Source organism: Schistosoma haematobium, chromosome 3 (assembly GCF_000699445.3).
Source record: "Schistosoma haematobium chromosome 3, whole genome shotgun sequence".
Classification (NCBI taxonomy): domain Eukaryota; kingdom Metazoa; phylum Platyhelminthes; class Trematoda; order Strigeidida; family Schistosomatidae; genus Schistosoma; species Schistosoma haematobium.
The window spans coordinates 20098596-20112954 of NC_067198.1; the positions used below are offsets into that span (position 1 = coordinate 20098596).

Genomic DNA, 14359 nt, shown 5'->3' on the forward strand with positions numbered 1-14359 from the left:
AGCTGTTTTTTCCATTTCCATCCTCTTTTTTTCTGAATGGTCTACCATCAGAAACGCTTTGTTTAAGTATGCGGATGACATTACTGTATGTACGTCAGTTTCTTCCTTTTCAAATGTACTCGTAATGCATCAGTTTTTTACACTCATTGAACGAAGGTCTGTGTTTATTGATCTTGGATCTAATACATCCAAATTCTGAACCACTAACTTTAGCCTAATGCATAGAAAACACTTAAACACCATGTTAGAATCACATAAAATTTGTGTTATTAGGGGATCTCTAAAAAAACTGTTAAACATTATTTGTTTTGGTATAAGTATTTTTTGGTCTATCTTGGTCTTATCATGCCTAGTTAATACCATTGAAATTTTTTCGCCTAACTTACTATATGCTCCTGGAATTACCAAACATTTACTCCCACGATCCATAAATTCCTGTATATTAGCTATTATTCCCTTCTGGGCTTTTGAGAAAAGGTTTTGTTGTGTTGCGGAGAATGCTAAGGGGAGTTTGTAAGGTAGGGGGTAAATCTTTTGATATAATGATGAATTTGGTTGCTGACAGATATTCGAGATCCTGAAAACTACTGAAAAGTATTATTTTATAAGATATTAATCATCTGCTACATACAAATCTTTTTCCTTGTATGTCTTTTAGTAAAACGAGATGTGGATACCTTAGAATCTATAATTAAAAAGAAAAGTATGGAAGCTCTACAGTACCGTATCTAGCGCATCCACTGTAAGACTAGCAGATTGTGTGAATTAGTCTGATCAGAGACTTGTATTCACATTTGTATAGAATTTCATTTTTTTTTTTAATATTTCATTTTTACATAACTTCTCTACTTATTTCACGTCTATACGTGAAAATATTTTTTATATGAGAAGTGTAAGAGAAACTTGCGAAAATATTTTATGTTGAGAGTTTCATCGTATATTCGGCATATAATATTGAATAAAGCCATTATTAATCGGTACTGCATCATTTCGATTCCTTTGGTATTTATCTTGTTAGTCTCATTTTATCTTTGTATTGTCGGATAAAAATCTAGGCTAATTCATATTTATGTCAGGCTCTATACTGTTTATAACTGAAACTTATATCTCTTTGACTTAATGAGCAGTTTCTCTATCAGAATACACTTGTGTTTAACAATTCATTAATTATTTGCTGACCAGTTTGATAATGTCTAAGAAAATATGAAAAAAAGCGTCTACTTTATCATTTAGTCAATGGTGAGTGCATAAATAAATTTTATTCTTGATACGTTTCTTTTTATTAGGTATCGTTGTATTGTCCGTTCATATTTCCGCAAAATTGACGGTGTAATTTTAATGTATGCAGTTGATCAACCTGATACATTTGCAAATATCAAATATTGGATGGAAATGATAAAAGTAGGTGGATTTTATCACATTTCTGATTAAAAATTAGTGCTGTCAGAGAATTAGGTAAATACTGCTGATTTTTGTGAAGATCGGATTTTTCAGCATAGAGATCTATTTTTCTACAAATATTTACCAGTCGGTTAGTAACCGTCACATGGATTGTTTGAAAAATGTCAGTATGTGTAACTGGATTACTAGATAGCTAACTTTTTGACATCAGCATACAGGATTTGTGAATATTGTTCATTATTATCCAGGTCACCACTGAAAACCAGAGTGAGCTAGATAACTGCTTTGTCCTGGCATATGACTCCTCAATAGTGCTTATTCAAAACCTTACCGGAGATCGAACCCAAGTCCTTCAGATCTCAAAACAAGGGCAACTTAGTCAACATTCAAAGGTTTTCAATATCGACTGTAATTATAACTAGACGTGTGTTAAAATACTAGTACTTCTAGTCTTGTAAATTAGATAGTTTAATGAAGGAAAGTTTTGTTCCCAAAGTAGATGTCATGTTAGAAAGACAATTATTTCTCATTGTTTATTATTGATGATTTAATTAACAGATGAAGGTTTATCCATCCTAGATGATAGGAAGTTTGTTCTTTTATTGCGCAATTCATGTGCTTATGAGTTCTCATTTGTTTTATATTTTTAATATATCATATATGATATTACACTGTTCTACCACTAGCTAGAGGTTAGTAAACCAATAAATGACACGTTATTTCATACATGAACTGTTTAACCACTGACACTATTTCAAGCTTTACATTTTAAATAGCATATGCCGTTATTACTTCTTTCTCACGAAGTCTATAGCGATTTTTTAAAAATCACAAATGAAGAATACTAAGATGGAATGTGATTAGCAGTGGAATCCAGGATGCTCATTTCGTCCTATTTGGTACTTGTCAGCTTGACATACCTGAATGACATAGTTGGTCTTCACTCCGGGACTAGAACCCAGGCTGGTCAAATTTAGCCGAAATATCAACACTGCGATAATCAAAGTCATTTCAAATTGAATTAGAGGATGAAAATATATCTTTGCTGATAGGTTAACTAGTTATTTAACAAGTGATATCATTCGGAATCACCAAACTTTTTATAAACACCGTATATTTCATCTTATAGACTTTTATGTGGATTTGAAACTTACTACTCGACAATCAATTTTTATGCTAATAAGTTCTTGTAGAAAATTTTATGGATGTTTATATTAGATACAATACTACCTAAATATTCTTATCAGTGTATACTGGATCTAGGAATAATCATGTTGGAAAGAAATCAAGATTTGAATCTAAACATGAACTATTATTCACCAACTTGAATCAAGGATTTCAAAATCAGTAACCATTTATGATTGTAATAACCATCTAAGTAAATCCAATTTAAACACTAGCTGGTTAAATACTTCATCTTTTTGGAGTGAATCACGAACCTGGATATTCTCAATGATCAAGGATAAGTGAAGATTACATTTCAGTCTAGGAAACGCAAATAATCTTCAACAGATTATATTGCACAGTAAAATTAAGTATCATATATATAAAGTTCGTGTAATCCAAACTATTTTGTTATATAAACTTTCTGATTGTGTCTACTGAAGCATATGATATGGTAAATTAACTATTCCACACGTAGTGATATTAGTTGTGGTTGAATACCATATTAATAATCATTGAGAAGAAAATGGAATCATATGATTAAAGTCATATGTACGTGTAACTTTACAAAAATTCGATAAACAATCTCCATTAAATTTATTACTGACAACTTTTTTTCAAAAACCTCTTTTTGTTTGATAAAAAGGAATCGACAAGTGAAGAAAATGTTCCAATTCTTCTAGTTGGTAATAAAGTTGATTTACGCAGTACCAGTAGTAACAATACTAAAGAAAGTTATAATAATAATGATGATATGAAAAAAGCTGAATCGCAAAAGTACATCACATATGAAATGGGTGCCAATGTAGCTAAAGTAAGTAAGAAGTGTTTCATTCTGCATAACATAATCAGTTTATTCAAAAATCATTGTAAATTAATCGTCTACCTGTTACTCCCTTAAAATGTTTATTCTGGTTAGCGTCTTATAGAGAGCTTGTTTTCTACGCGATGAGATTGCAGACTCCATGCCCAACTCTCCTGCTTTACCCAGGTTTGCGACCGGCAGTAACCCTAGAAGAGCTACCTCTTAATATGTAATAATAGTCGATAAACCGTATTGATGTATCGCCCTTCATGTAATGGTATATATCTCCATTAAGACAGATTATGTATTGACTTAAAATGATTTATATATGTGGTTTCTAGCAGAGAAACATTCGATTATCAAAGTTGTTGACATATATTTGTCAGTACTACTTGTTTATATTCAATTTATTTTATTTTTGAATTTTTACTAAAATTCTTTTGAAACCTAAGGTGTAAAACTGTTACTACTCCCTTCTTAAATGCCCCTAAAATATTTGATTAAAAAACGCCTATCGGTTATAATAAGAGATTAGTGTGATACATTTTTATCATACATCCATATCAACATTGCCGAAAAGACTGCCGTAAAGTTTCTTCCAATCTATTCATAAGAACTAGATACCGAAAGTGTTTTATCTTTTAATTAAATGATCAAACTATACTGATTAATTAAATAATTTTAATATATATTGTAGAATGTGAATTTGTATTAAATATTTATCATTTTTTCTGATAACCGCATACAGAAAAATATTGATTGTGTTAAACATTTTTGCCCCATTCTTCTTCAGTTACATCACGTTTCATTCATTGAAACAAGTGTATTAAGCAAGCATAATATCACAGAAGCTGTTGAACTACTTACGGAGTAAGTTAAATTTAAGAAATATATATATGTAATTTATTGTAAAAACGAGCTCTTAATTAAGAATTGTGACTGATAAATGACATTTGAGTTGCGACACTTGAATGCCGATAGTTTAGGAATTCAACTTTAAACAATTCTAACGTTGTCAAATAACATAAAATATCATCCTTTCAACCGTGTGAATGACATATTGAATTCAGTGAATAATTTAACTGTTCTCTTGAGGAAAGCAAGAGATTAAATAACTGTTGTTTTTATTCTTCAGAAATAAATGTAAATGAACCAAAAAATGTTTTCTTCTCAGTAATATCTAATGTCTTTTTTCTGAAGTATAACAACTGATAATAAAGCCAATATCAGTCAAATGGTTTTTAATTAGTAGTATTTGTAAATTACAAATAACATATGAAAATAAAAATAACCTAACAAGAATGTTTCTTGAGAATTTGAACAGTTAGACTACTTTTTTATTCGGATATTGATTGAAGTAATAAATCGAGTGTTAAACGATTTCACAGTGTCCGTGTTCTATAAAATACGAAAACACTAATATATAACGCAACTAGTTTTAAGGAGAAACTCGGCCTGGAGTCCCTCCGGGGACTACTGCCGGTCCCAAGCCCGGATAAGGGAGGAGGGTTGAACATGGGGTTAGCGACCCCATCCTGTAGAAAACCAACTCGCTAAAAAAACGCTAACCAGAAAAAATTATTCAAACCTTTTAAACTCTGCCCCGGGAGTCAGTAGGTCATCATTTAGAAGAACTATGACGCCTCTTGATGAAAGCCGAATTCCTTCGGAAGTTACGAGCCCGATGCCCCTTCTGACAACCAGAGCGACCATTTATCTAGGTACATGGGATGCTCGTACAATGTGGGAGACTGGGAGAGTCTTCCAAATTGCTGCAGAAATGAGGAGATACAACCTGGATGTGCTTGGGATCAGTGAAACACATTGGACGAAAGTTGGACAACAACGACTAGCTTCAGGAGAGCTTCTGTTATACTCCGGCCATGAAGAAGTAAATGCTCCACATACACAAGGAGTTGCATTGATGCTGTCCAAACAAGCACAAAAAGCACTTATAGGATGGGAATCTCATGGACCAAGGATCATCAAAGCCTCCTTCAAAACAAAGAAAGAGGACATTTCAATGAACATCATCCAATGCTATGCGCCTACCAACGATTAAAATGAAGACGCTAAAGATCAATTCTACAATAGGCTGCAGTCAATCGTCGAGAAGTGCCCAACAAAGGACCTGACCATTCTGATGGGAGATTTCAACGCCAAGGTTGGAACGGATAACACTGGATATGAAGACATCATGGGACGACACGGACTGGGAGAAAGGAACGAAAATGGTGAGAGATTTGCAAACCTATGTGCCTTCAATAAACTGGTCATAGGTGGCACTATATTCCCACATAAGCGCATTCACTAAATCACATGGACTTCACCGGATCACACTACGCAAAACCAAATCAACCATATCTGCATCAACAAAAAGTTCAGGATGACAATGGAGGACGTGAGAACTAAAAGAGGAGCTGATGTAACATTATATCATCACTTGCTGGTCGCCAAGATGAAATCGAAACTCAAGAAGCACTGAACAATGAGGCGGACAACATCACAAAAGTTCAATACGGCTTTCCTTCGAGATACTGACAAACTCAACGAATTCGAGACAGACCTCAGCAACAAGTTCCAGGCCTTTCATGACCTACTCAATGGAGAGGTGGCTACTTTAGAGAGCAACTGGAAAGGGATCAAAGAGGCAAGCTGAATACACAGAAGTAAACAAACATGTGAAGAGGAGCATCACAACCGACAAACATAAATATGTGGAAGATTTAGCAACGACGGCGGAAAAGGCTGAAAGAGAAGGAAACATGAGACAACTGTATGACATAACAAAGAAACTCTCTGGAAATCGCCGCAAACCAGAACGACCAGTGAAAAGCAAGGAAGGCAAGGTAATCACCAACATTGAAGAACAATGAAACAGGTGGGTAGAACACTTCAAAGAACTCTTGAATCGACCAGTCCCACTGAACCCACCCAACATCGAAGCAGCACCCACGTACCTCCCAATCAACGTTGGCCCACCAACAATTGAAGAGATCAGCATGGTCATCAGACAAATCAAGAGTGGCAAAGCAGAAGGACCAGACAACATTTCAGCAGAGGCACTGAAAGCAGACGTAGCGGCAAATGCAAGGATACTCCACATTCTCTTCAATCAGATTTGGGATGAAGAACAAGTACCAAGAGACTGGAAAGAAGGACTCCTGATCAAAATATCGAAGAAAGGCGATCTCAGCAAGTGTGATAACTACAGGGGCATCACTCTTCTCTCAATATCAGGAAAAGTCTTCAACAGGCTATCGTTAAACAGAATGAAGGACTGCGTAGACGCCCAATTTCGAGACCAACAGGCAGGATTCCGTAAGGATAGATCGTGTACAGAACAAACCGCAACTCTACGGATCATTGTGGAACAATCAATTGAATGGAATTCATCACTCTACATCAACTTCATTGACTACGAGAAAGCACTTGACAGCGTGGACAGAACAACACTATGGAAGCTTCTTTGACACTGCGGCGTACCTGAGAAGATAGTCAATAACATACAGAATTCCTATGATGGATTACACTGCAAAATCGTGCATGGAGGGCAGTTGACAAAGTCGTTCGAAATAAAGACGGGTGTCAGGCAAGGTTGCTTACTCTCACCCTTTCTCTTTCTCCTGGCGATCGACTGGATCATGAATACGTCAACATCTGAAGGAAAACACGAGATACAATGGACATCTAGGATGAAGTTGGATGATCTAGACTTCGCAGATGATCTGGCTCTTCTGTCGAACACGCAACAACAAATACAGGAGAAGACGAACAGTGTGGCAGCAGCCTCAGTAGCGGTAGGTCTCAATATACACAAAGGGAAAAGTAGGATTCTCCGATACAACACAGCATGCACCAATCCAATCACAATTGACGGAGAAGATTTGGAAGATGTAAAAACCTTTACATATTTGGGCAGCATCATTGATGAACATGGTGGATCTGATGCAGATGTGAGGACGCGGATCGGTAAAGCAAGAGCAGCATATTTACAACTGAGGAACATCTGGAACCCAAAACAACTGTCTGTCAACCAACACCAAGGTCAGGATTTTCAATACAAATGTCAAGACAGTTCTGCTGTATGGGGCAGAAACCTGGAGAACTACGAAAGCCATCATACAGAAAATACAAGTGTTTATTAACAGTTCTCCATGAAAAATACTTCAGATCCGTTGGCCGGACACTATTAGCAACAACGTACTGTAGGAGAGAACAAACCAGATCCCAGTGGAGTAAGAAATCAGGAAGAAGTGCTGGAAGTGGATAGGACACACATTGAGGAAAGCACCCAACTGAGTCACAAGGCAAGCCCTCACATGGAATCCTCAACTCCAAAGGAAAAGAGGAAGACCAAAGAACACATTACGCCGGGAAATGGAAATAGACATGAGAGAAATGAACAAGAATTGGATGGAACTAGAAAAGAAGGCCCAGGACAGGGTGGATTGGAGAATGCTTGTCGGCGGCCTATGCTCCATTGGGAGTAACAGGCGTAAGTAAGTAAGTTTTAGGGAAATTATATATTCTGATCGAATCAAGATTAGTGCATAGAATAAAAACACATCGTTTAAAAGATTCATATTTGACAATGGGAATAATAAAACTAGGTAAAATCTATTATTGAAATTCTATTTCAGTTTCACTTTCAAATAAAATGTTTGGTTGGAAACTACTTTAAGTCATTAACTATTCTCTTCTAGAATACGATTACTAAGTATTTTATCCGAGTTGACCAAACTCGTCATTTTATCAGATAGTCGTTTTTATGGCATCTGAAACACCTCATCATTGGTCTCCCTTGATATCCAATCTATTAGACTTCCAAATATTTTCATCTTAGAGGATGGGGAAGATAGGAAGAAGTTACATCTCTATTATGAATTACTTCAAGATACTAATTCCGTATACAATTTTCATACTATTAATATATCATATTTAGTATAAGAATACACTTATATTGATGAGGATAATAATGAATAGTTATATTGTAGAATGATTTTATTCATCATTTATTTTATTTATTGGGAGACCAGTACAAAAACATTATCATAACTGGATCAATGTTAGTTTCATTCTGAATAGCAACACTGGATTTTGTTTTTATGATTTCAATTTTTCCATAATATTATCAATAAACACTGAATTCAGATTAGTGAATTATTCAATTTAATGATAATCAGATTAAATATCTTAAATGAAAAATAAAAGGTTCTCTTTCAAAATGCGATTATACACCTGTTTATTATCTTACTTACTTTTTAAATAAATAAATGTATATCTTCTGGTAAGACGAGGCGCCCATATATTAGAATCCATACATGCAAGCAAAGATATGTAAGCTGTATAACAGTTTATTTAACAAATATACCATTTGACGAAAAGATTGTTAGAGCTGACCTAATAGTCATTGACTTATACTCTTAGAGATGTTTCTAATAGCAATGTTGTACAGAGTCAAATCTTCTGGGTAAAAAAACATTTCATTACATTCCAGGTAGTTTATTTATTTAATGTATGTACATATGTATTCAGTTATAGGTGTTTTTTTCTTTTTTCTTGTATTATAAAAGAAACTTGTTGAAATACTTTGTGCTGAGAATTTTATATTGTACTAAGCATATAATTCTGAATAAAGCCACTATTAATAAATGAACATTGAATAGTAATATCCAGATAAAGACACATGGAGCAAACGAATAAAGTTTGAAATAAAGTGTACATTATGGTAAAAATCAAATTTAAAAGTCAAAGAAATTAAAGGTTGTGACTTTGATAATGGTTGATAGTTATTTCGAGTTCCATATGATGTTCAACTGTATGAATGCTGTCCTTACTTTGCCAATCCCTGCCTTTGCATCTGCATCGGATCCTCCTTGTTTATCGATGGTACGTGAAAATTTCCACCTCTTCCCTATCTTCCCCACCAAGTGTTATTCGGTCGGTGTTCTCCGTGTTGTATTTGAGAATGTTGCTTTTTCCCTTGTGTATGTTGAGTCCTACTGATACAAAGACTGCTGCTACACTAGTTGTCTTCATCTGTATTTGTTGACGTGTATGGGATAGAAGATACAGGTCATCTGTGAAGTTCAAATCTTCTTATTGATTCCGAGCTGTCCATTGTATTCTGTACTTCCGTTCAGATGTCGAGGTCGTCATAATCCAATCAGCCACTAGTAGAAAGGAAAAGGGCGAGAGTGAACAGTCTTGTCTGAATTTGGTCCTTACTTGGAATGCGTTTATCAGCTGTCTTCCATATACGACTTTGTAGTGTGGTACGTCGTATGAATTTCGTGTGATGTCGACGATCTTCTCAGGTACATCATAGTTTCGAAGAAGTTTCCGTAAGGTTCTCTTATCCATACTGTCAAACACCTTCTCACAGTCAAGGAAGTTGATGTATGGTGGCGAGTCCCATTCAATTGATTGTCTAACGATGATCTGTAGTGTCGCGATTCGGTCTGTGCACGACCGGCCCTTACAGAATCTGGTTATTGATCTAGAAGTTGGGTGTCTACTGAATCTTTCATCAGTTTCAGCAACACTCTGTGGAAAACTTTCCTTGGCATCGATAGTAGTGCGATACCTCTGTAGCTGAGTTCTCACATTCGCTCAGATCTCCTTTCTTTGGTATTTTGATGAGGTATCTTTCTTTTCAATCTGTCAGTGGCATTTGCTCTTCCTCCAAAATCTTCCTGAATAGAGTGTGAATCATATTTGTGGTTACTTATATGTCTGACTTCAGAGCTTCAGCTGATATATTTCCAGGTCCTGCTGCTTTCCCACTCTTGATTTGTTTGATGATCTGATGGACATTTATGGGAAGGCCTGTATGTGCTGCTTCGATGTTCGGTGGATTTAATGAAGCTGGTCTATTCAAGAGTTCCTCGAAGCGTTCTAGCAATCTGTTCCTCTGTTCTCGAATCTCAGTGATTGTCTTGCCTTCTTTGTCCTTGACCGATCTCTCTGGTTTACTATATTTGTGTGCTAGTTTATTCATTGTGTCATATAGTTGTTTGATATTTCCTTCGATTGCAGCTGTTTCCAATGTCGTTGCTAGGTCTTCCACATATTTCTGCTTGTCAGCTCTAATGCTCATTTTCGCTCTCTCATTTGCTTCTGTGAATTCAGGTTGTGCCTTGACTTTCTCTGTTCATGTTCGACTGTGGTTAATCGCTGTCTTTTTGCTCTTCTATTCTTAAACCTTACCCAGGGTTTCGTAGAGCTCCATTCCTTATGATAATGATTCTTTCGGCCCAGAACCTCCTGACGTGTTAACGTTAGTGCTTTGTTGATCCCTTTGTAACTGTCCTCAATAATGGTTCATTCGTCTTTGAGTGGATCCTGTAAGACTTGGAACCTGATGTTGAGAATAATCTTGAATTCGCTGAGTTTGTTAGGACCTCGTGGGAAGACTGTGTTGAACCTTTGTAATGCTGTTTCCCCAGTTGTCCATTGCTTCTTTAGCTTCAGTTTCATTTTGGCAACTACAACCAGGTGTTGATCTGAAGCTATGTCAGCTTCTCCCCTGGTCCTCACGTCTTCCGTTTCCCTTCTTAATTTTTACTGATGCAAATATCTTCGATCTGATTGTGTTCAGTGTGACCTGGTGAGGCCCGTGTAGCTTTGTTTATGTGTTTGTGTGAAAATATTGCGGTGTTTATAAGCGATTTGTTGGGTGCACATAAATTTGCAAATTTGTTACGGTTATCGTTCCTTTCTCCCAACCAGTCCGTGTCGTCCCATGATATCTTGATACCCGGTGTTTTCCATTCCAACTTTGGCGTTTAGATCTCTCATCAGGATGGTCATATCGTTTCCTCAGCACCCCGTCATGATGGAATGCAGTCTCTCATGAAACTGATTTTTATCGTCGTCCTTGCTATCATTGTTACGTGCATAACACTGGGTAACATTCATTATGATTCCCTCCTTATTTGTTTTGAAAGATGCTTTGATGATCCTGAGTCTATGAGATCCCCATTGTATAAATGCATTAATTACTTCTTTGGATAGCATCAGAGCAACTGCCTGAGTGTGTGGAGCAGTTTCCTCCTTGTGACCAGAATACAGCAGCATCTCTATCGTACCTAACCTTTGCTGTCCTGCTTGGGTCCAATGGGTTTCACTTAGTTCCAAGAACCGCTACGTTGCATCTCCACATTTCCGTTGCTATTTGACTAGTCCTCCCGGTCTCTCACATTGTCAGGATGTTTCATGTACCAATATTAACTATTGCTGTGGTTGTTAGAAGGTCATCTTCCCCTTAACTTCTGAAGAATCTCAGTGTTTCACCATGAGGCGTCATAATTTTTGTAAATGAAGATCCTTCAACTCGTAGTTCAAAGTTTAGACAGTTTAATTTGTTTATTCTGTTTGGCGTCGTTTAGCAAGGTTGCCTTCTACGGGATGGGGTTACTGACCTGATGCCCAACCCTCCTCCTTTACTCGCTTTTGGGATCGGCAGTAGCCTTAAAAGAGCGACAGATGGAGTTAGGTTAAATTTAATGATATAGTTTAGATATAGCGTCAAGTTTTATTGCTTTTTCATTTTAGAGGTATTGAATTTAATTATAGCATGTAAAAACTGTCGATTTACAACCAATCCCTATCTAAAGCAAAATCACTTAAACAGTTTTTTTAAACCTTACATTATGAATATTCTTCTAACCATGTGGAATGACATTATGCCATATAAGAAAAATAAGTTCTTTTCATCAATCAAAAGAATTGTTGTTAGAAAATTGAAAACAAGAAAGAATCTTGAGTTTTAAAATTTTAAAATAAGTCAATCTAATCTTATTAATGATTATCAAAGTGAATAGTATCCCATATTGATAATATCCATTTGATAGCCTTTTAATAAATAATATTAAATCTAGTGTATAATAATGTTTCAGCCAACAAAACCTTCATTAGTTTAGCAATTCTTGCATTGTTATTTCATTTATAGATGTAAAGAAAAAAAGTTATTATTTTCTTTTAAAAACCTCATCAATTTAAACCCCTGGATCATGTCGAACTATTTCTATGTAAACTAAATATTAATGGACAGTTGTTTCTTTGTTGTCTTTTTTTCTCCAATTTCATCTTTGTTTCTTGTCAATTAAGTTTATGTTAAATTGATCATTTAATAATTTGATAATGATTGTTTATTTATAAATGTTTGAATCTATTCATTGTTAATGTTAAAAAGGGAATTTTGATCAGTATATATATATATATATATATATATATATATATATATATATATATATATATATTTGGTTAACATTTCTACACACCAGCGCAGATTGTTTTGATTTTGTCATTAGGTCACAAGTATTTCAATGAGAAATGGATTAAGGTTAACAGTGAAATCTATAATGTATGTTTTTATTGGATTTAGAATTCATCAGCTAGTCGTATCTGGACTGTTTACTTCGGGACTCGAATTCAGTATCTTTTATTTTAAAAGTTCAACGTGTTATCCACTAGGTCATTCAGTCTGGATAGTTACTAATTTACATTGTGAGGATGAATTTTACTGCTTATTCATGATAACAATTATTTTGTTAAACTTATTTGTTTTTATCTAAAATAACTCAATTGTTTACATATACAATAAATGTAAATAACAAAATATGTTATCATTAATGTTTACTGTTATTGTTATAGAGGGATGAAGTTGAATGAAGATGAACAAGTTGCAGTTGTCACATTAACTACATCATCGTCAGCATCATTGAAAAGAAATATTGGCAAAATGTCTAATACAAACAGAAAAATGTGTTGTACATAATCTATGAGCGTTTACATACACAAATATTCACATATTGTAATATTTATTCAGTTGTATATTTCAATGAATAACAAAAGAACAAACCCCACAGAATTCCAATGACATTGATGAGAAAGAGAAAATGGGGTTGGTGTTGATGATTATAACAATTAATAATAATAATAATAATAATAATAATAACTAGAATTACCTAAGAGTAACCAGAATTTATTAGATACAAAGTTATTTGTCTACTTCTCATATGATTGGCTGAACTATGTAAGTAAATTAACAAATTAATTTCTCATTCTCCTTATATCTATCGCGTATACGCCCTTATACAAATAAATGAAACAACAAGGATACTCATTAAAACTAATGTGCCTAATGTGAATCATTTTCTTATGCTTATTTCATGCATCATTGTGTTCTCTGTCCCGTCATCAATAAACAATATGATATTACATTGGTCTCAAGTTTGGATTATCTGCTATTTCCTATTTGGAAACTGTATTTTTTTAATACACACACGTACACAAAATGTGTTATCATAGATTGAGTTTATAAAAGACAATACATAGGCAGTAATAATATCAATATCCACATAATTGATTTTTATCCTAAATGAGAACAATCAATTGAATTTCATTGTTTCTTCCTATATTTATTTTGTTATGATTATGACAAATTATATTGATCTTTTTAATGTTTCCGTGACCCGACAACATTAAATCTGGAATTTATCTTCATTTTTCATTTAAACGACACATCTATTATTTTATTTATTGTTATGGTTATTGTTGGAATTACAAGTCTAATGTAAATGAGATAAATTCACGACAGTTGCTTAATAACTCTGATGTATTTATGAATTCATGGGAGAAGTAGAAAATGTTTGCTCTAAATATTTCATATTAAATACACTTTCTGAGTTTAAGTTGTAAGCAATTAGTACAATACAGTGACAACTAAATATTATTTGGATTATCATACGGTGAAAACAGTAGCTGAAATAAGTGTAGCGATATTTACATTCTTGTTACACGGTAACTATTACAATACCAGGATATTTGTTAGAGATTTGATTATATTACAGGATGAGCCTCATGAATTGGAAGAAATGTGGTATCACGACAATTCTAATTTCTTGAATCTACACAGTGCTCAGATAATGTTAACATCTATGTAAAAGATAAGCACCACTAACATGAAGCATTTGGAATATA

At 34.5% G+C, this 14359-nt stretch overlaps 1 protein-coding gene across 2 annotated transcripts in view; it reads left to right on the forward strand.

The window, feature by feature from the left end:
* The window catches only part of MS3_00010600 (uncharacterized protein), a gene marked incomplete at its 3' end in the record, with an annotated part of 67377 nt that extends 53393 nt beyond the window's left edge, over nucleotides 1–13984 (forward strand). Inside the window, exons 13-16 of one of the 2 annotated variants that reach the window (XM_051218987.1) lie at nucleotides 1287–1401; nucleotides 3212–3379; nucleotides 4164–4240; nucleotides 13031–13984. In XM_051218987.1, coding sequence (XP_051069203.1) covers nucleotides 1287–1401; nucleotides 3212–3379; nucleotides 4164–4240; nucleotides 13031–13154 — 484 coding nt within the window. The remainder of the gene's footprint in view (nucleotides 1–1286; nucleotides 1402–3211; nucleotides 3380–4163; nucleotides 4241–13030) is intronic. The other variant, XM_051218986.1, reaches the window with a different exon arrangement.
* Between the last annotated feature and the right edge of the window lie 375 nt (nucleotides 13985–14359).